The sequence below is a fragment of the Gigantopelta aegis genome, chromosome 9 (genome assembly GCF_016097555.1).
Source record: "Gigantopelta aegis isolate Gae_Host chromosome 9, Gae_host_genome, whole genome shotgun sequence".
NCBI classification, from domain to species: Eukaryota; Metazoa; Mollusca; class Gastropoda; order Neomphalida; family Peltospiridae; genus Gigantopelta; species Gigantopelta aegis.
The window spans coordinates 79,207,006-79,230,357 of NC_054707.1; the positions used below are offsets into that span (position 1 = coordinate 79,207,006).

At 35.8% G+C, this 23,352-nt stretch overlaps 1 protein-coding gene across 1 annotated transcript in view; it reads right to left on the reverse strand.

The window, feature by feature from the left end:
- LOC121381048 overlaps positions 1-22,500 on the reverse strand; it is a 103,267-nt gene extending 80,767 nt beyond the window's left edge. Inside the window, exons 1-8 of the mRNA XM_041510130.1 lie at positions 22,437-22,500; positions 15,022-15,100; positions 12,998-13,127; positions 11,267-11,442; positions 9,280-9,392; positions 7,753-7,874; positions 2,881-3,139; positions 1,785-1,963 (exon numbers count right to left, since the gene is read on the reverse strand). Coding sequence (XP_041366064.1) covers positions 1,785-1,963; positions 2,881-3,139; positions 7,753-7,874; positions 9,280-9,392; positions 11,267-11,442; positions 12,998-13,127; positions 15,022-15,074 — 1,032 coding nt within the window. The 5' untranslated portion in view covers positions 15,075-15,100; positions 22,437-22,500. The remainder of the gene's footprint in view (positions 1-1,784; positions 1,964-2,880; positions 3,140-7,752; positions 7,875-9,279; positions 9,393-11,266; positions 11,443-12,997; positions 13,128-15,021; positions 15,101-22,436) is intronic.
- Between the last annotated feature and the right edge of the window lie 852 nt (positions 22,501-23,352).

Consider the following 23,352-nt stretch of genomic DNA (forward strand, 5'->3'; position numbering starts at 1 on the left):
AAAGGTAATTTGACAAGGATTCCAAATCTGCCATTATTTTTCAGAATGGAGAATGTTGGGGTACACCAACCTTTTGACCTTTGTTATGACCACGTGGATCACGTGACCGTAAGATGACCTTTCTTGAAATTTAATCTCCCACATGTTAACTAAAACATATAAAAGTTTCAGAGGTGTAATATTCTTTGTTTAGCAGCAATACACATTCAAAAATTGCAAATCAACAAGTATACCAAGTTTCAAAATCTGAGATGGTCAGGTTTAAAATTTTTGGGGGAGATTTGACACAGAATGACCCAGTATCCAACTGGGATACCATATAATGTTGTTTTTTCAATCCTGCATCATTTACTGGTGAAGTTAAGTAACTATTTTCGAGCTCGTACCCAGTCTAATGCTATGCCGTAACAATATCTCCCCCAACTTGTACCCAATCTAAGCAGTAGCGGTGTAGCAATAGACTGGGAACTGCTGGGGTCTCACTATACAGTTCACTTCCAGATGAGAGTTCATTGATGATGGTCCACTATTGTTCCTAATTGTGACACGTTATGGTCCACATATTCACTTCTAGGAACTGGTGATGAATTAAAACAATATGTATGTTTAATGGTAAGCCTTCTGGCTGTATTTTGCCCATGTTATTTTATAATATGGTGCATTGATCTTTTGGAACATGGGTGTATAGTGCAAGAGACAGCCGGATTGAATTGGTTAATGAACCACCTGTTAGGACCGGTACTACAGCCAGATGCGGTCATATATCAAAATACTGAGATGGAAATGTTCTCAATACTGGAGTAAAAATAAATGCTATGTTTGCAATGGTGTATGTTGTTAGTGCCAACGAGAACCCCTTCTATTGGCAATCTTCATTTGAAGTTGGGCAATTTAATGGGTTTCAATGGCAGATGACATCTGTGTAGTGAGACCTAGGTCGCTGTTGTTTTTGTTGCATGTTTCCTCCCTTCAAATTTTATTTGCAATATTGATTCCACGTCTGTAGAAAATTGATACAGGTATCGGTAAGTTTGTCATTTATAATGTCAGAAACACTTACAGATTACTGCTAAATATTAATTTACATCAGTATTACGCAAAAAATAGATGCAGCAAATATTTTTGCTGATTCCGTTTGATTGCGAATTTAATGAATTCAACAATTTTGATTTCAGCGTAGCAATAGACAGGGGACGAGAACAGTGTCATCCAAGTTTGTTACGATGTTTTTTTTATCAGGTAGGATACCAGATTTTGAAATGTAAAATGTTAAATCTTGAACACTGAACGACAAAGCTAGATCCCACCAACTGAGGAGAACAAGCACTGACGATCACTTTGACTGGGTGGCACAAACAGCTGTCTAGTTAATGAAAGTTAGTTTGTTTTGTTTGACGACTCCACCAGAGCACATTGATTTATTAATCATCGGCTATTGGATGTCTAACCTTTGGCAATTCTGGCAGCCTTAGAGAGGAAACCCGCTACATTTTTCCATTAGTAGCAAGGGATCTTTTATATGCATCATTCCAGACCAGATAGCACATACCACAGCTGTTGTGGTGCACTGACTGGAACATGAGACAGCCGAATGGGTCCACCAATGGGGATCGATCCCAAACCAACTGCACATCAAGCTGTCACTTTACCACTGGGCTGCGTCTCGCTCCGTATAGCGAAAGACTACGAGCACTGGAAAAAGGGAAATAATTCACTTGTATCTATTCCAAGTTGTCATGCCTCAGGTATCCTACTCTTCATGGCAGGTGGTAAAACATGCTTACCTCTGTACTCTTGGCCTTGTTGCAGGTGGGCCGACGCTGTGATGCTGATGTGGGCGTTAAAATCGACCTGTGGACGACGTTGACATAAATCGACTGTCTCATCGGCTCCACAATTGGACCCCTAACATAGGGTGACTCGCGAAACACAACTGACTGGGTAGATTTGGGAGTCGAACATCCTATAAAGTAAATTTAATCAAACACTTGACATATACTGAACATCAGGCGTTTTCCCTCAAAGAAAATCTCCAAATTTATTAATCCACATAAATGCTAGACAATTTTTTTTTAAATGGGTAAGGGGCATTATTCTTACTCAAGTAACCACCACACCACAACATTTTTCAATGAATTCCATAATCTGCATCCCTTTAGAATATATTTGGAGATTGTAAATACTGAATGACAATGTTTTCCCCACAATTTAAAAACTGTTTCACCAATAAAGTCAGGTATGACAACATCCAGCTACAGAAACACAGAAAAATCTACTAAGGTCCAGAGTGAAGTCTGGTGGGGTGGAGTGGGAAAGAATATCTCATTGACTGATGTCAATAAATTGGCATAAAAATACTTTTCAGAGTATTTAATTATGTAATTTTACTTCTTCTTTTTTTAAATTAAGTATTTTTCAGTCACATAGGACTATTAAAAAAAAGATGGAAATCATGTTGTTTTTCTGTTATTTTTTTAAAGATATATTTTTGTCAATTTCTTCCCCAACCTCCAAAGTCGTTCCCATATGAATGTAATCATTTTTTTTTCCATTTAAAAATTAAACATTAAACAGAATTTGCGGAGAGTATCTTTACATATTCTGGACCTACTTGTGATGCAAAGGAACTGATTTTAATGTGAGATAACCAAAAATAGATTCTCCTCATTTGATTATTTATGTGTCATGGATACTGGAAGGAAAGTTAGCATCGGACCAAAAATAATCATCCCTGAAACAGCATAAAATTATGTCACCAATATTCTGTATAATTAATATCAGAAAATACCCCCACATTTGGGTGAGGATTAAAAGAAGCTTCACAACTACAGAATCCTGGGTAGTTACGACTGATAAAAAAAAAAAACATAAGCGAGGAACCTTGTTCACTGTGTAGCTGTGTGGAACTCTGTTGTATCTGCTCGTTGTGAGGTTTGTCTGTACATGTCTTAGAACTGTCCGAGGTGCCCATCTCTGTATGCACCCCACTGGAATGCACCCCACTGTCTTCCTGTTTCACCCCACTAACGTTTGACGATTGTGCACCTAGACGAGACTTCACCCAGTTTTTGTGCTGTGTCAGCGATTCGTACAGCGACATACGGGGCTGTCCTTGAAAGTAGATGGAGTTTCTTGGGGCCTGAAAAAAAAATGGCAGAGATTGACATGAAAAGATTGGCAGGAAAGCTAAATGTTTTATTCATTGATGCACTTAAGACATTTTTATTGAGGGGAGAACTCACTGACCCCACATGTTAGAATGATAAAAAACCCAGTTATGGACTTGGACGTGGAGTAAGTTAACTACAAAGTCACATTTTATTCTAAACAAGAGTACCAGTAAGGTACTTGATAGGCACGTCAAACATAGGTCACAGTCATCTAATTATTTTATGCAAACACACCGCCATACCAAGTTGTACTTGCATACAAGTTTTGATGGTCAGAGGGTCAGGTGGGCGAAGCCCCACTGAAGCTATAGGGGTTTTTTTACAATTGCAAGGCAAAAATCTGCATCAAGAGACACATATATCACCATTTTTGAACGGAAAAATCACATATAAAAGCGCCCGATCACCACTGCAGAAAACAGTCGAAAATGGCAGTTGTTTTGCACATAACAGCCTAGAACTGTAAGGGCTACGCTGATTGGTCTCAATATCTCAGACATCTCAATTTTAGCCAATCACAGTGGCCGTAGTAAACAGTAATAAACACATACACACAAACGCTAGTTTTGTTTTATTTTCATATACACACAGTGCGTCGAAATAAACATGGTGGCTGCTACATTACAATAGCAGCTGCACGATGCCCTCAACTTTACCTGATATTTCCACAGAGTGCAAGGTATATACCTATATTTTACCCCCCTCCCCCCTCAAATTTTCTCAAAGAATTTACAAGTTTCACAGGATCGACCCTGGGGGTCCAAAATCCACAGAAATTCGCAGATCCGCAGAAAATTCTCATCCCTGTACATACCATGGCCTTTGATACACCAGTTGTGGAGCATTGACTGGAACGAGAAATAGTCCAATGAGGCCATTAACTGGGATCGATCGTAAAAGAACTGCACATCAAGCAAGTGCTTTACCACTGGGCTACATCCTGCCTCCATGTAAATCAATGAAAACAAGCAACTGCAGAGCCAAGGCTATATACACAGCCAACGTGCATATAGTCTCAGCAACTGAGACCTGCCTATATACACAGCAAAAAGTGGTATCTTAGCAGTGAATGGGATATCTGTTGATACTGGTGGTATTGGTACACAATATACATCTGATAACCAGGTGACTAACACCATGTATAAGCCATACACAGACCAATTACCTCAACCAATTAGTGTAGATTAACACCTGGTCAATTTTTGGTACAGCATTTTGCTTATTTTTCATACAGTTTTGACATTTTTACTGTTAGAGTTAACATGAACACAAGGTGTGGAGAAGATAATGAAAACCAGATCAAATCTACATCAACAATGAAGTATACAAGCTAGTAAATGCCATACAAAATGCATAAATGGTGTTTATTTACAAAAATGTTTTTTTCCCCCTGATTATTAATAATACAACATATGCAACAGAAATTGCAAGCATATAGTATTGCATTTTAAAGCAAATACTGCAGTTGCTTTGCCCAGGGTGGACAAACCATCAACAGAAACAAAGTCAATACATCAATACCATTCTAAAATAAAAAACTTTGGATAGCTCCACGATCCAGCCCCAAATCCAGATGAGATTGCCAGACAAATTAGATGCAATTTTCAATTTTAGAAACCACAAAATAAACAATATTACATGGCAGAAACAAAAAAACCCACCATGAACTATACATTATTGTTCGGGAAGGAAGGAAGGAAATGTTTTATTTAACGACACATTCAACACATTTTATATATGGTTATATGGCGTGAGACATATGGTTAACGACCACACAGATATTGAGAAAGGAAACCCGCTGTTGCCATTTCATGGGCTACTCTTTTCGATTAACCGCAAGGGATCTTTTATATGCACCATCCGACAGGATAGTACATACCACAGCCTTTGTTACACCAGTTGTGGAGCATTGGCTGGGACGAGAAATAGCCCAATGGGTCTACCAATGGGGATTGATCCTAGACCGATCACGCATCAAACGAATGCTTTACCACTGGGCTACGTCTCGCCCCTGTTCGGGAATGATAAACCATCATCTGATACAGTTTTGGGTGAAATGAACAAATTCAAATGAAGAAATCAAAACAAAACTAAACTAAAAATGTTGGGGTTTTTTAAATTGAATACTGCATTTAATATAGTCTTCATTTTTCTTCCTTTTATTATAATTTAAAATATTATATAATTACTTGTAAGATCATCTAAGTTTAATTATGGAAATTTATGTTTAGAAAAAATATAACATATCTGAAATAGCTATCTGGATATGCATATTTCTGTTAAATTTGTTAATTCAGCTGCATCCCAAACAGTAGATCTGGGAATATTTAGTAGTGCAATGTTTAGTCCACGCCTAAAATAAAAAAAAGTTTGTTTTGTTTAACGACACCACTAGAGCACATTGATTTATGAATCACTGGCTATTGGATGTCAAACATATGGTCAATTTGACAATCACAGAGGAGAAACCCACTACATTTTTCAATTAGTAGCAAGGGATATTTTATATGCACCATCCCAGACAGGATAGCACATACCACGGCCTTTGATCTACCAGTTGTGGTGCACTGGCTGGAACGAGAAATAGCCTAATGGGCCCACTGACGGGAATCGACCCTAGACCGATTGCGCATTAGGTGTGCGCTTTGCCACCGAGCTACGTACGTCCTACCCCTCAATAAAATATCATTCACTTAAAACATAGTTATCCATGCAGATTACAATCCTTTCGTCTACCCAATCTAATTAAAATTAGCTCCACTATTACATGTGGATCTAACAGCAGCACGTTGGATATTTTTAGAATTTGTATGCTCCCGAATAACGCTATAAACAGCAAAGTGTAATTGGTCGATATTTGAATTGTTATTTATAGATGAAATGTTACCTGGACATGGGAGTCCACGCAATGCTGTTAGATCTACCAGGGTAGACCCAGCAGAGCTAATTTTAATCAGATTGCCGTCTACCTGGACTGTCAATATAACATTATTTTCATATTACACATTGTATCTTAACATCTAGTCATTCCACTGTGACTGCCGATGAAATTCATCATGTTCCAAGCTTGTAGGTCTATTTAAAAAATCAAAAATACTAGTCAGCCGGGTTAGTAAATATAAAAATACATTAGCCTAAAGATATTATCACTAGCCCAAGATTCTTTCCCTCAAATTTTGTGATTTTTTTTTTTTTCATATATGAAATAAACTATTTATCAGCATAGTTTTAACAAAAAAGTAGCGAAAAAAAATTAAATAATGTAGTTCAAAACACACCTCGGCCTAAGTGCAAGTAAGAATCAAATGGCCGAGTTGCTTTAAATGGGTCAATATCAAAGTCCTCTGGTAATGTCACAGAATTCGATAAGAACGGCTGACATCATGGTAATTGTATTTGTTTGTAATCCAGATTATCTTTAACAAATAATTTATCTTAATTCTCCTTTTGATACAAAGAAAAAAATTCAAATTTTTGTCTCAGAAATTAACGAAAACAGTAGATATTAACAAACCAATGGAAATAACTTATGGGTACAAATAATAAACATGGACGACTTTTGCAGAAGACATACGCGCATATGAAAACATCACGTTGATGCGGTAAAATAGGCATTATGTTCATTGACAAACTGGCTTTTCCAAACTCTGCTGCATTTTCGCCAAGTAAAATGGCAACAACTTTGCATTACAAACAACATTGTGCGACATTCAAAATGTGTACCGAATTCGCAGATCAACATCACAAAACACAAAAATATGAGACTTTCTGCACGTGTTTGCCAGAAGTGGATTTTGGTATTGAAACAAATAGGATTTTTTTCCCCATTTCGGATGAGCTGGGATAAAAATGACAAATTTGGAAAACTGAAAGTATGTTGTTGTTGTTTTTTTCCCCATGGTTACAGTTTTTGTTTTTTCTTCGATAACCAAAACAGAACTGATTCCATGGTTCACTGCACATCACTGCGATGAATATAAATCTGAACGATGAATATAAATCTGAACGTTCAGTCATTCCACTGTGACTGTCAATAAATATTTTTGTCGCCAGGCAGGAAACCTGGGACAGGGGGCTTGACTTGTCTGTCAGTATTTTCAGTTGCCAGGGGAGATCGGGCGACCGTTAAGAACTAACCCTGCAACATAAACAACACATTTGTAATATTTATAGCTTGAAGGACAAAGGTTAAAAAGAAATATGGCCTGCAAAAATCAAAAGCCAGTTCATGTTTTAGACCCAGCAGTCAAATAAAAAATTATCAGCTAAAATTAAAAACAAATCGCAGGTCATTTTTCAAGAGACAAATGTATGTACGATCATCTCATCTTCTGTTCAGCTGAAACTGAGCTTGTGATTCTCTAAAGTTATATTTTAAGTTTACAATGGTCTAAAATACATGTCACAGGTCCTGATTTTCCACACACTATTCCCAAACGTTCCACTCGCCCTATGTCGTCTCATTTCCTGCAGGCCACATTTCGTCTTAACAGGCCATATTTCTTTGGCCTGCTATTTAAAAATATAACAAACAGCAGGCCATATGTTACATCCTATTTCGAGCCCTGAGGGATAGGCCTACCTGCTGCAGGGAAGTAAAGCATGTTTGTGCGAGCATTATTCGACCCGCTTGCTGTGGTGTCTTAATACCCTCATCAGATACAATGCTCTTCAGAGCAGCTCTGTCGCTTTCAAAGCTGATTCCTGAAATTACCACAAAACAAATGATCAGTGAAGCATTGTAACAAAATAGAAATTGATTTTAATCTAAGTCATCAAATACTGCAATATTGTTCAATAATCCAAGTTCTGTAACAAACGTGATCTAAGTGCACAGGTCAAAATGGCATTCCATTTAATGTCTGAACCACATTTTTAACAACTACGATGAATTATTATTGTCCTACCTTTAATTACCGATATATTTTACCCAGATTTTGTCCAGACAAAAATCGTGAAAAAGACATTACAATACAAATTCCACATAGCAGATGATAATCATGTCACCTATCTCGACTTCGCTAATATCTCCAAGGACAAAAAACATACAATGTTTTGCCGTCTGCCATTTTAATTTTTTTATGGAATACTCTTCAAGTGGGGTGGATGCCTCTGAAGTATGTGACATAATTAATATGACATCATCACGATTGTTTTACATCATAATACGTTATGACGTTGTTAGATTACATCATATCCTTTCACCCCTCATAGACAGTATTCCATAAAAAGGCAAAAATGGAAGCAGGCACAAAATTACATGCTTTTTGCCTACTGCGATAAAATCTAGTACGTGGAGCCTGTGTCAGTGTAATGGTTTTCTCAAGATTTCTGTCTGGACAAAATGTGGGGGAAATCTAATGGTAAATAAAGGTAGAAGAGTAATTTATTGTAGTTGTTACCAATGTGGTTTGGACTTTAGGATATATTATTTTAAACAGTCACACCAGGGCCCCGGTTCCACTAAGCGATCGATCGTAGACCTAAGATCACTTTAATTGCACAGCTATCTTATGCACTTAAGATGATCTTAGCGCTAAGATCGCTTTGAGGAATGGGGCCCAGAACAGGTCTATTTCAACATTGAAAAAAACAGGGGGGAAAATGCAGTAATAAACTCTGGATTGTATACTAGTATAAACAGATTTTACGGCTATACCATCACAGGGTTTTTTCCGTCTTGAAACGAATTTTATATAAATTTTTATATTGAAATTAGTTTCCGGCATACTTCGTAATCATTTCGTTAACCCTCAGCATAATCCTGAATGTTTTTAAATTCTTTTCAAATCACTGGCATGATTTTACAAGTAAGGTTTTGATTGGTCGAATGAACGGTCAACTGGACATGAGCTCCAACGGGCTGCTGTTAGATCCACATGTAATAGTAATTAACCAGTGGAGCTAATTTTAATTAGATTGCAAGAAAACAAAATCTCTTAATTGTTATTAACAGATTCAGAAAAATGGATATGAAAACTAGGCACCAAAAGTAAGTTGAAAATGGTCACTTCGGTGTGTCTTGGTTCTTACGATGTTTTGTGAAATTGGCTCCTGGTTACCTGACACATTGTTTATTTCAATGCCTGAAATCATACATATGTATTACCATTCTGCTGTTGTTCATGTGCAAGTCTACTGGACACCTTCTGCTTCTTTGAAGGAGAATTCTGACATGCCAGTTCGGAAAACGCACATCTGTTCTTCGTTTGCTTGTGTAATCTATTGTAACACAAAAAACATCATCAAACCACAAAACAGATTAATCAGGTCTTATTTAACATTAGGCCAAACAAAAAAATAGGTGTGTTTTCGATTGCATCCCCCAAAAAATTAGGGTAGGTAGGTAGGGGTTTTTTTTTTGTGTACTTATATAACATGATCTATAAATAATATATATGGATTTGTGGCATAAACAGATGTTTAAAATATCGAAATAACCTGTACCAAGGCTATGTTCGTACATTCGGTTACTTCTGTGACCGACCAAGCTGTTCGGTGGTAGCTAATCAGGGGAAGGAACTCTATTACAAAAGAGTGCAAAATGTATTGTATAATAGTACGTAAACAATGTGCAAGGAAGGAAATACTCTTGTTTGGTGATGTTGTCCTCTTTTATTTTTACTTCTCTTTTTTTTTTTTTTTTTTTTTTTTTCTTCTTTTTTTTTTCAGTTTAAGAGAAAAAGAATTTAGAGTCGGGGGGCTAAAACTAGGGACAGTCGGTCGACCGGAAACACACCTATTTTTCTGTTTGGCCTTATAGGCTAGCAAATATATGCATTTTTAAGCAGGTTTATATTATATTTATATCATCAATATCAGAGCACACGTAAACTTTTCTGTACCTATAAAAACTAAATTTAGGTCATTAATTTTTTATTTTTTTTAAATTAAAACTAAAAATACAAGGGTACAGAAACTAAAAATGTCTCATCAATCTGCCAGGCTAATACCACAACATTTATTAATTTTTACTAGTGTAACAGCATAAAACAGTACAATACATACAGTCAAAATACCACCTTCATTTCAAATGATCATCCAGTGAAACCAAAATATGCTACCCATGTGAATATCCTCTTTCAAACTATGTTCAGAGCTGCCAACCCCTACCCAAGTGAGAGTAGCATTCATGACAAGCTGAGTGTAGCACTGCCGAATGTCATAAACAACAGCTACAGAAAACACAAAATAACTACATAGTCATAGTAACTGCAAAAGATTGGGTCATGCTATTTTTAGCATAGATAATGCTTGTCGCCAGTTAAGGAATACGGACATACCCAAAATGTAACGAATGTTGTCAAGTAAGTCAGGCGATTTGAACAGGATTATGAATGATCAGAATCAAAATGCAATAAACCCAAAATTAACTGTTGTGCGATGATGTGATCAATACTAAATTTGAACGCTTATATTCTTATTTCAAGTTAAAATTAGAATTACTCTATTCCTAACTGGCATACGTTCACATGCAATTTTCTATATTCACGGCATGCAAGCATAACATAACTAAAGAACAGTTCTTTGAAGGTTTCATAGTAAGTGACATTGGGGTCGACCTACAGTAAAACTACATGTCTGTTATTGAATACATCTTACTATAACTGTTTTACAATGGTTTTTAATACGCAAATTATACTTTTATATGTTGGAATTAAAAATTTAAAAAAAGCCACAGAAATGAGGAATTCAGTTTTTAGTTACTGTATTCCAAGATTACGTCCAATGTTTAGTATTACTGCCAGAAATCGCCTGCTTTTCAACTGTACTTTGTATACCTATAATTCGTGATAAGATAAAACGCTTGGCAAATAAAATATAATTTGTTAGTAGAAACTTTGGCCAAATACACTAATCATCCAGTTATGTTTATCTGTTGCAAAAGTTATTACTGGTTTTCATTAGCGTATCATACTGGATTTTTTTTCAACTGAGCATAGCAATTTGGGCATGAGCTTAGTAAACGCTGACTAAGCGTAGCAAACTACACCCAAAGCGTAGCACTTGGCAGCTCTGTATGTTGCAAGGGCTAATTGTCTACACTGGAGTGCATTTTGTTATTGTATGTAATTACTAATGTACACATGTGATACCTTGATGTTGCTATTGTAGCTCGTCCAGTCGTCATGGAGTTGCCAAGTTCTTTATCCGACACAATATTGTGGAGCGACTTCATGTCGGGAGTGAAACACGTAACATTCTCTTTGTTTTCTGTCACTGTTGCATGAGAAAACTTAGTGCCTGGCCGAGTCAAATCAAATTCATTAACCTACAATTAAATATGATAGGTTCTGAAATGACCTGACATTTATTATATACCGATTCACAAGAGATTAAAAACCAACCCTTCATATCCGAGAAGTGCGACTGCCCTTGCGCACCCAAGCAAACATCTCTATTATAACAGAAGCTTCTTTTTTTTTAATCGTTCATAGAAAATATGGTAACCTGCTAAAGGTACTAGAATTTGCAGGTCATTTTTCAAGAGATAGATGTATGTATGATTATCTCATCTGCTATTTATCTTGTAATTCTGTCATATTAATTCAATAATGCACTAACATCTATCTCAGATCGAGGTTCTAATTTTCCACAAACCCTTAATGATTAATCCCTCAGTCATAATAATAGCAGGGCATATGCTTTTTTCTTAGCAGAACATATTGCTTTTGACCTGCTAAATATGGTTTAGACGATATTTATTCCATTATAATGCTGGTTGGGAAATGGCCAACAGGCAAAATGCCTATATCAAGGCCTCTCCCTACAATTTGAAAATGTAATTCAGGTTTACACAAGATGACAGACGAATGGAAAAAAAGAGAAAGAAATGTTTTATTTAACGACGCACTCAACATATTTTATTTACAGTTATATGGCGTCAGACATATGGTTACAGACCACACAGATTTTGAGAGGAAACCCGCTGTCGCCACTACATGGGCTACTCTTTCCGATTAGCAGCAAGGGATCTTTTATTTGCACTTCCCACAGGCAGGATAGCACAAACCATGGCCTTTGTTGAACCAGTTATGGATCACTGGTCGGTGCAAGTGGTTTACACCTACCCATTGAGCCTTGCGGAGCACTCACTCAGGGTTTGGAGTCGGTATCTGGATTAAAAATCCCATGCCTTGACTGGGATCTGAACCCAGTACCTACCAGCCTGTAGACCAATGGCCTAACCACGATGCCACCGAGGCCGGTCACAGACGAATGGTTCCAAATCATAACGGCATATTCCCACGGGCAAGTTCACAAATCTGTTTCCAACCACAGGTCTACCAAGGATTATAAATAAAACTAACCTTGATTACTACTGAGAAAAGGTAGGTTATTTCTATAGTCACGTGACACACACCCCCACCCCCACCCCATATGATACGTTAAAAATATAATAACAGGACATATTTTACTTCCTATTTCAAGCACTGCAGCCAAAACCAGTGTTTGAATACAAGTTAGTAACATTCATTGATTCAGTGATTTTCAAATCTTCTGTGTCAATATGTGCAAGCTTTACTCAAGATCGTTCCTATGTAATGCTTATCACTCGCCTGATATTTTCAAACGTGAAGGACTGAAAAATCTATCAGCAGAATTAAAAATTAAACCAGTAAGACAATTGTTACTCCTCAACAACATATATATACATAAATGAATGAATGAATGAATGAATGAATGAATGGTTTGGTTGGTTGGTTGGTTGGTTGGTTGGTTGAAAATACCTATTAAAAATCTGTATTTATTCAGGACAATCTTAAAAATATACATATATAGAAATGTAGGCAAAAGAGAAAAAAATTTCAACATGTTTTTCTTACCAATGTCGTGCACTTTCTATGACAAGCTTTTCCCATTTCAAACTTCCTGTTCCACTCATCATGAAGTTTGGAGAAATTTGGAACTGGCTTCACTTTCTTTGACTTTTGTTTAGTCGAAACTGGAATCTTGCTGCAAAAGAAAGAAAACCAGATTATAGATGACAAATCCGATAGCAGATACATACATCCTCTTAATGGTAAAGCTTGAAGCACTTCTTTTTTTAAGCAAATAAGAACCATAAATGGCTCATATGTACTCTATTTGAACAAAAACAAATTATTTTAGAAAAGTTGGCATTGTACATTGCAATATTCCATTTCCAATCAAACCACATAGCATCAAAGCGAAATACGCCCTTAGGGGACGGTGAAGGCTGTTTCACTGTTATAGCTCTGTACAGCATAGTCTTGTGCACACACATCACATCAACTTTATTTATCAACAGATTACTACAATATCCACAATAAAAATGAAAGTACAATCACATGCATATATCCACCGTATTAACAAATGTAAGGAGAATAACTGTTGTGGAAAGAAAACCGGTTTTCATACCAAATGATATGTGTCCTTCACTAACCACTAACCCACTGTCCTGGACAGACAACTCAGATAGTTGAGGTGTGTGTGATCATGACACCGTGCTTGAAACTTAATTGGATATAAGAACGAAAATAAGTTCAAATGAAATATGTCCCTGTTGCCCTAGTGAACTGCAGAGACCAGTCTAAACTACTTTCAGTGCAAGCTGATTAATATTCATGAAGCTAAATCATGGACATATTGTGTACAAAAGATTGTTACAACAACCATTAATGCCAGTACAGGGCTTCTAGAATTTTTATAAAATCCACTGGTCATGGGATCAGTGATTTAAAAATTTTACTAGCCACAATTAAAAATTCACTAGCCCTACTTGACTTTAAGTTTATTAATACAATTTTAAGTTAATAAAAAATAATAAGTAATAATTGGATATAACACTTAAAGGAGATAGAGCTAAAACACCCAGTAACATTGGGAGGTGAGGGCAGGATATTCATATTTACAAAATATACGTAACTGCAACATTTGACCAAAAATAATTCACTAGCCGTCAGGCATGGCAATAGTAGTTATTTACGAGCCCAACATTGAATATCATTAGCCATGGGAGTGAGGCTACCATAATCTAGAAGCTCTGCAGTGACCAGATTTCAGAATAAACGTAAGCTACAGGTAGTTAATATTGTTTACACATGTATGCTATTAGTGATGGTTATTGTTTTAACTAAGTGGACTGCTGTCTTGGCATGTGACTGAGATGGTAAGGCTTTCTCCAGAACCAAAATCGATCTAATACAACAAAAAAGTTATAAAAAATAAATTGGTCAAATTAACATATCTGAATATAAATACCGGGCATACTTCAAAAATAAAACGTGCAAAAATCATGGAAATAAATTTGAAAATTTCTGACACGCTTGCTCTTGTAAGTCGACCCCCCTCCCCCGCCAATACCACAACCAAGTTGTTTGGTGAAAAAGAATTGACTTATAGACTTGAAGATATACTACAAGTAAACAAAATATGTTAATGTCAAATTGAAATGAAGGAAATTGTTTATCTAAGATGCACTCAACACATTTTATTTACGGTTAAATGGCGTCAGACATATGGTTAAGGACCACAGATTTTGAGGAAGGAAACCCGCTGTTGCCACTTCATGGGCTACTCTTTTCGATTAGCAGCAAGGGATCTTTTATATGCACCATCCCATAGACAGGATAGCACATACCACGGCCTTTGATGTACCAGTCGTGGTGCACTGGCTAGAGCGAGAAATAGCCCAATGGGCCCACCAACGGGGATCGATCCACAAACCGACTGCGCACCAAGCAAGCACTTTACCACTGGGCTACATAAATTGAAATGAAATGCATACTAAGGTATGAAATAACTACAGAGCACTTGTGTTACAAAATAAATCTTTGCTATAAATAAGCAGCATGAATAGTGTGATGACATTGTGTCTATTCATTACCTTTTACTTCTAGGTGCACAGTTCTCTTTGGTTCTTGTTGCAGATGAAGCCATGTTACATTACAAGAATCTTTCCAAGTCTGTCAACAAAAATAAACAAATATTAATAATTTACTAATTAGTGTAGATTTATATCAAATAATTATGTCACCCCTATGGAAGTAAGGAAACAAAATGTTATTTAAGAACACACTCAAAACATTTTATTTAACGACGCACTCAACACATTTTATTTACAGTTATAATATGACTGATATCATGGTAAGTTATAGGAAAAAAAATAATTAAGTCGCCCCTATGGTGTCTACTAATCTACACCTCCTCATACATTTTCCACTACTTAATTAATCATAAATATTTTTGCTAGTGCAATATTATGAACTTAACTAAATTGCGCGGAATGTAGGCTCTACAATATCACAATCGAAAACATACGTTTGTCAAAATATAGCAGAGTCAACATTCCAATAGGGCAAAAAAAATTGCCAAATTGTTTATTAAACTTAAAAAAATTGCAGAAATCAACAGTTATTTTATAAAAAATGTCAGTTATTACATAAAATTATTTTGCCAAATTAAAATAAAATTAGCCAATAGCTTTCAAAATTTGCAATTGGCGAATTTGGCGAGTGCCAGAGCTAGCCCTGATTACAAATTAGCAGCTCGTCTTCTGGAGAAAAAATATGGCATTTATCTACAGGACATTATCAGTCACAATTTAATATTGACGTGACATGAAAGGTAAAGTATTATTGTACATCAGTGGTGGGAAAAAGCTTGAAACGTGTGTTTGCCGGTCCCACTTTTGTCATTCTTGTCGGTCCAAAGCAATCGTCCATTTCTATTGTTGGAACAAATTCTTATCTGTCAAGTGGACCGGCCTGTCCAGACACTGGTATCTCGTGCACGATTTAAAATAATAAATAAATGGTGGTCAACCTGTGAAAATTAATACTAAGTTTGGTTAATCTACAAACCTGTAACACATTTGGATAAAGTTACAATTGAGTGAAACATTAGTATATATGACTTTGAATTGGTAAAATACCCTCTAAAAATAGATTAAAACTTGACTCCATAACTGTTACTTTTCAGAATTGAGAAATGCATTTTGTGATATTAGAAACACCAGGATGACCAAAACCACTTCGAATGTAAGGAAATTGATAATCTAAACCATAAAATCTAAGTAAAGTATGAAAGAAAGAAAGAAGTGTTTTATTTAACGACGCACTCAACACATTTTATTTAGTTATATGGCATCAGACATATGGTTAAGAACCACACAGATTTTGAGAGGAAACCCGCTGTCGCCACTACATGGGCTATTCTTCCGATTAGTAGCAAGGGATCTTTTATTTGCACTTCCCACAGGCAGGATAGCACAAACCATGGCCTTTGTTGAACCAGTTATGGATCACTGGTTGGTGCAAGTGGTTTACACCTACCCATTGAGCCTTGCGGAGCACTCACTCAGGGTTTGGAGTCAGTATCTGGATTAAAATCCCACGCCTAGACTGGGATCCGAACCCAGTACCTACCAGCCTGTAGACCGATGGCCTGCCACAACGCCACCGAGGCCGGTAAGTAAAGTATGATTTCAGTTATCAAAAATGGCTCTAATAGTAAAAAATATGCCTTAGTGTTTAAAAACTAGGATATGTCCTTTTAAGCTCTTTGTCTAAACATGTGCTAGCTCAGGCTGTCAAATACTTCAACAGTGCCATCTTTTATTAATTTTCAGGACATAGTACTGAATACTCGTACTTTTTATACATATATGGGAATTAAAATTCATAACTTTTATTCCTTTTTTATATTATTTATTCCATTATGTAAAATATATACAATTTGTGGGGGGGGTTTTCACTGATGTGATAAAAAAAATATTGTTTCATCTTTTCATTTTATCGTTTCGCGTTCATGATTCAAGATAAAACTATACAAACGTCATGCTTTTTAAAAAAAACCTATTTGGCAAATATCGTCTTTTAAATGTTCTTTTTTTTTTATTCCTTTCTTTTTTTCCCCTTCCTCCCCAGTATTGATGACATTGAGTCGGACCAATTGACAACTTTATTTTCCCCCACCCTTGTTGTACATACAATTTAATGTTTATATTACATGCTTATCATATTATTATCAAAGACATATGACACACAGGTATCTAAAAACTTATTTTGACAAATGACCTTTGTTTTGTTGAATGACACTGCTAAAGCACATTATTTTAATTATCGGCTACTGGATGTCAAACATTTGGAAATTCTAATAGTCTTAGAAGAAACATGCTACATATTTCCATTAGTAGCATGGGATCTTTTATATGCACCATCCCACAGACAGGACAGAACATACCACGGCCTTTGATAAATTAGTTGTGGTGCACTGGCTGGAACGAAAGATAGCCCAATGGGCCCATCGACGGGGATCGTTTCTATACCGACCACGCATTAAGCGAGCGCTTTCCCACTGGACTACCAGAAAAGGAATGCAATAGTAGACATTATATTATTATTAACAAATAAGTGTGTTATATACAGCAATGGACTAGCAAGTAAATAATATTTATTTTATTGTTTTATGTTACACATGTTCAGTTTGTCCTTATGTGTGCGACTATTCAATAGACCTAGTCCGATACATCTGCCATCAACTGAGCCAGGGTATGTACATCTTTTTCAAGTTGATTTTCCATGACCCAAATAACACAATTCCAAGATCACATGATCATCGTTTAAATTTTAGTGATGAACTTGTACATGCAGATATTTGTATTAAAATAGTAATATCACAGCTAAAATCAGCTTTGGCAAAGACACAATGTATTTTGACGTCTGGATCTGTCAATACATATTAACTGCGCTCATATCTTTAGATCATTTCTTCTCTAACACCAACAATAATTATCAGCATCTTACTTTGATTGATATATATTTTTCCTATTGTTTATTAAGAAAAAAATATTAAAATACAGCTAGAACAGGCTGCAGCTGCCAGTCTGGCAATGTAAAAATATAGCACGTTCTATGTCATCTGTTGCCAGATTTGTAGTTTGTGCCAGCACAGACGCGTTGTGCATTGTAATTTTCTATACATTGCATGTTTCATTTTTGACTGGTACTATACTTGCCATCCCAGACCCAGGCAAAGCTTCAGGTTACAATACCAGTCGTATGACTAATTATTTGTAATCCATTAAATCTTACTATATAAATACAGCCCTGAATACAAAAATTAAATACACTTTTCCGTATTCAACTCAACTGCCGGAACTATACCGTATTCAACGCTACTATTTATAGCACATGATTACCGGGAATGCCCTTCGCGATATGTAAACAAAGTTTTGGTTTGTTTAAAATGCTATTTTGTGGAAAATTTGAACTGAAAACAGACGAAAACAGTGACAAATATTTATAATTTACTGAGTGCGATAAGAAAACTTGAGACAGGAACACTACTAACCAACGAGCTTTTAATCCACGATAGTTAAGGTCGACGACAGTCACTTTTTGGACCCTTGTTTTGGCTTCGTATACAATTCTTATTCTTATTCAATAAATAAAACATCTCCAACCATAATTTTGTGATATGATATATTTGACAAAAGGTACCTTTTATTTCTTTCATCTTTCAAAACTTCAAATTAATATTTTGTCCAGAATTATGAAAAATAAAAAAAGGACTAACCTGTAAACAGCGTTGTCTGCTTGTTATAGGAATTTGACAGGGGTTAGTAGAATAGTTTTTATTTTAATGTGGCGCAGCATTGTAATAATACAGCTAATTTTGAATTTAAATGACGTCACTTTGAATCTCCTTACAATAACCATAAACTGGGTACATGACGTTTCCTTTTTGGAAAAATTCCAATGTAAAATTGCTATTGAATTTATTTATTTTTTAAAATTACTAATGCACCTGGGTGTGTTTGAACAAAATCTTGTGATTAAAAAATTGTACCTTTTACGAAATATGGATTTCAAAATTCAAGTGAAATTACGGTAAGATATACTATATTTATTGTGTACGAAGCCAAAACAAGGGTGCGAAAACCGACTGTCGTCGACTTTAGCAACAATGACGTCGCATGCACCGTCTCCTCACGTAGAAAATTTGGATGAACTGACAACCGGATTATTCAGTGGAGCGATGATTTATGGAGGCACATTTAATATAAACTTCAACTTTTCAGCAACGAGTAATTCCATGAACATCAATAAAAGAAAACACAACGATGATGACACTGACATTGAGTGTACAATTCTTGACATTTTTCTTCGTTGATTAACATGGTGTGCTGAAGGTTTTGCAACGTATTACGAGCAAATTAAATATTGCATTGTTCGTGAATTTTAGCTATTACATTATCTTTAAAAGGCATTTCAAACAATATCATTAATATTATAAGTAACCCTTCACTCATTCTTTCTTATTTCTATTTAGAACTATATTCCTATGTGTAATAATTAGTGGTTCATCGGTCCGCGTAGTAACACAGCTGACCTAGTTGTGTAAATTGAGAAATCCCCGTCATTAGCTAGCAGTGTTACACTTTTTTAACTATTATTTAGAAACAAAATTTCAATTTAGGGTATGTAATAAATACAAAACTACATATTTGTGGTTTTCTAATTTCTGTATTCCACTCGTGGAATACAGAAATAAGAAAACCACATATATGTAGTTTTGTCTATGTATTAAGCTTGTAACGTAATGCTGCAATAGTTGGGAGACAAATACCAATCAATTGACTAATTCTAAGCGGAACCAGTTCAAGACTAGCACTTCTAAACAATGATCGGATTTACCAATTTAAGAATTATACATTTTATTAAATTTTTATCTCCGGGTGTCTTTTTTTGTTTCTGCAGGCTGATGTCAGGGGAGGAAGCAATATTATGATTTTCCATGACTTTTTATTAAAAATCGTAGTTTTCCAGGTTTTCCCGACCTGGATGTTTAAATCTCAAATTCCATGACTTTCCAAGTGTTCCACAATGCGTGCGAACCCTGCTGAGCTTCACTTCCATGTATATAATCTGTAGGTAGTGCTTGTGACCAAGTTGGCCACATCACATTTGCATTATGTTTAACAGAAAAAAAACTATAATAAATATATACATATAATTAACTTTTTTGGGAGAGGGGTGCAAATCGACTCATTACGAATGAGATTTTGGGTGAAAAAATTAATAGTTGGTTTTGTTTAATAACACCACTAGAGCACATTCATTTACTAATCATTGGCTATTGGATGTCAAAAATATGGTCAGTTTGACAGTTATAGAGAGGCAACCCGCTACATTTTTCCATTAGTAGAAAGGGATCTTTTGTATGCACTATCCCAGACAGGATAGCACACCACGGCCTTTGATATACCAGTCGTGGTGCACTGGTTGGAACAAGAAATAGCTCAATGGGCACACCGACGGAGATCACGCCTAGACCGAACACAGAGATTTCAGGGCGAAACAACCTGGAATCATACTGAGGTGAATCTGATGTCGAACTCAGTCAATGGCAATGGATCGGATTAGCCTCAGAATAATGAACAACCTGAACCACCTCCACCCTTGTGCAGAACCACACATTTTATACGTTTCGAAATATCTTCACCCCAATAAAGTCTTAAAAATCTTGCATTCAACTGACAGTTTTAGTTGGGAGGGGATGTACTAGTAATATCTTAGTCCGCTGTGTACTTGGAAAATATTACCATCAACGCCCCAAACTGCATCCACTTAATGACAAAAACATGAATACAATATTTATGGAAATACTATTCTACATTTTTCAGCTACAATACGTGAAACAAAATTGATTGCAATCAATTAACATAAAAAATCAACAATGTATATGTAAAACAAATCCATTCTAGTAAATAAAAGTGAAACACTCCGGTATTAAAAAGAAAAAGAGTGCGATGTTTCTAACTGCGTTCAGGCATGTGCGTTTGCAAAAAGTATCGTACCGCGCATGTGTGATTTTTCATTTTTCATTTTTAAGGCCACTACATGAAAAATATATAATATATGTTTCTTAACTCAGGGCTAGCTCTGGCATTTGCCAAATTCGCCAATTTTTTTTATTTGGCAAAATAATTTCATGTAATAATTTACATTTTTAAGAAAATAACTGTTGATTTCAGCAATTTTTGAAGTTTAATAGACAATTTGGCGAAATATTTTGCTCACCCAGAGCTAGCCCTGTAACTACGCACAGTTGACGAACACTTTGTTTATTTATTTATTTATTTTTTGTCAATACTGATACCATGTGAATAGTTTGTAAAATATAATTTTTTAATGAAATTCTTCTTAATTAACACAATTTATATGCTAAAAATGATTTACAATTGTTATGAATGGATTATGAATACTTTCACTACAGTAGAGGCACAAAAATATAGAATACCTTCTGCAGATCGAATATAATAATTGAAAACAAATTCTAACAGGGGTCTTACAAATCATACAAATTAAATGCTTTGGCCTTGTTGATCTGGCATGTGTGAGGTTATGTGACATGCACCGAATGTTAATTCAGCTTCCTCAATTCTAAGTCAATTTTTCCAAGTTATGTGGACCCGATATCAATTATTTTAAGGAATAAACAAAAACAACTACGTAAAATTAATGGTTTTAGGGGTTTGTAAAGTTTTGTATTTTGATACTTGTTTCAACTTTATAGTTAATGAAAATGTAAAAGAACTGTAAAGAAAAACCTCACAAATGAATGACAAGCAGACGACAACTAATCAGATGTTAATTGCGTGAGCCATGCACAAGAAAACAAAGTGAATGGAGTTGGAAGCATAACACAGTTAGGGACGTTGACGATATGTTACATTTATGTATCTTTTTTTTTTTTCTCTTGGGGCAGGACATAGGCTCTAGCCCAGTGGTAAAGCACTTGCCAGATGCACCATCAGTTTTGGATCAATCCCCTTCAGTGAGCCCATTGGACCATTTCTCACTCCAGCCAGTGTACCACGATATATATAAAAAAGGGCGTGGTATGTGCTATCCTGTCTACGGGAAAATACATATAAAAAATCCCTTGCTTGAAGTTTGAACTTGTTTCCACTGATGTCATGATGACTACGAGTCAGAATTACCAAATGTTTGACATCCAATAGCCGATGATTATTTAATCAATGTCCTCTAGTGGTGTCGTTAAAAAACAAACACTTTTAATATCCGATCCGTAACCTAGAGTACAAAAATATACTGCATCCGCCACTGAATAATGAATTCCTGGATTACGATTCGTGATTCGGATCAATCATGGTTCACGAATCACAAACAGAAATCCAGTCCTACTAGTAAACACTTTGAAAAGTTAATAAACACTTTTTAAAAATGTTATATTGTACAAAGAATATCTAAAACAAAAGATGGATATCCATACCTATGGCAACAAGCTATTGAAAACGTATCATACAATAATGTCTCTTCCTACAGCGGCCATCAAAATTCCCGGTTTGAGCCGACCAATGAACATCAAAATATTCGTCATGTGATACAAACAAGCCAAGCTATTTTAGAAATAGGTCATAGAATAATCAGTGTAGCCTGTACTTTTATTATTTATTATTTGTTCATTTAACAGGGTTGTGATGTTCGTCATCATTTTTTATGTAAAATGTTAAAAGTGTGATCATTTTTTCGTTTTCTTGTTTTGTGGTGGCTGTTTTTTTTTTATGTTGTTGGGGGGGTTTTCCCCACAAAGAATCTTGAACATTTCATTATTTTATTTACAATTTCTACCCAATGTTTTGGCAGCATCTTCACTCTGAAATAACCTGAGGGAGGTAGTGGAATACTGCTGAAATATTTGGTAGAAATTCGGGTTTTATGCAAATAAATTATTCTTATTCTTATAGTAATCAAAATGATTTAACCCCCCCCCCCCCCACACACATACTGGGATTTTCTAAAGTATGTAAGCCTACATAAAATACGTTAATTAAGTCGTATGCAAAACCAGACCCCCCCCCCCCCCCCCCAAACTCGATCCCAATAAACAAAAATAAAAGTAAGTATTGTTTTGCTGCAGTGGACTTATAAATTAGGTTTTATTTTGATGTATGTCCATTGCCCAGAGGTTAAAACATGAAGTATAATGGATGGACGTAGCCCAGTGGTAAAGCGTTCGCCTGCTGCGCGGTCGGTCTAGGATCGATCCCCATCGGTGGCCCATCTGAGCTATTTCTTGTTCCAGCCAGTGCATCACGAGTGGTATATGAAAGGCCGTGGCATGTGCATAGAAAAGATTTCTAGAAAAGACTGTCAAAATTTAGCCGATGATTAATAAATCAACGACT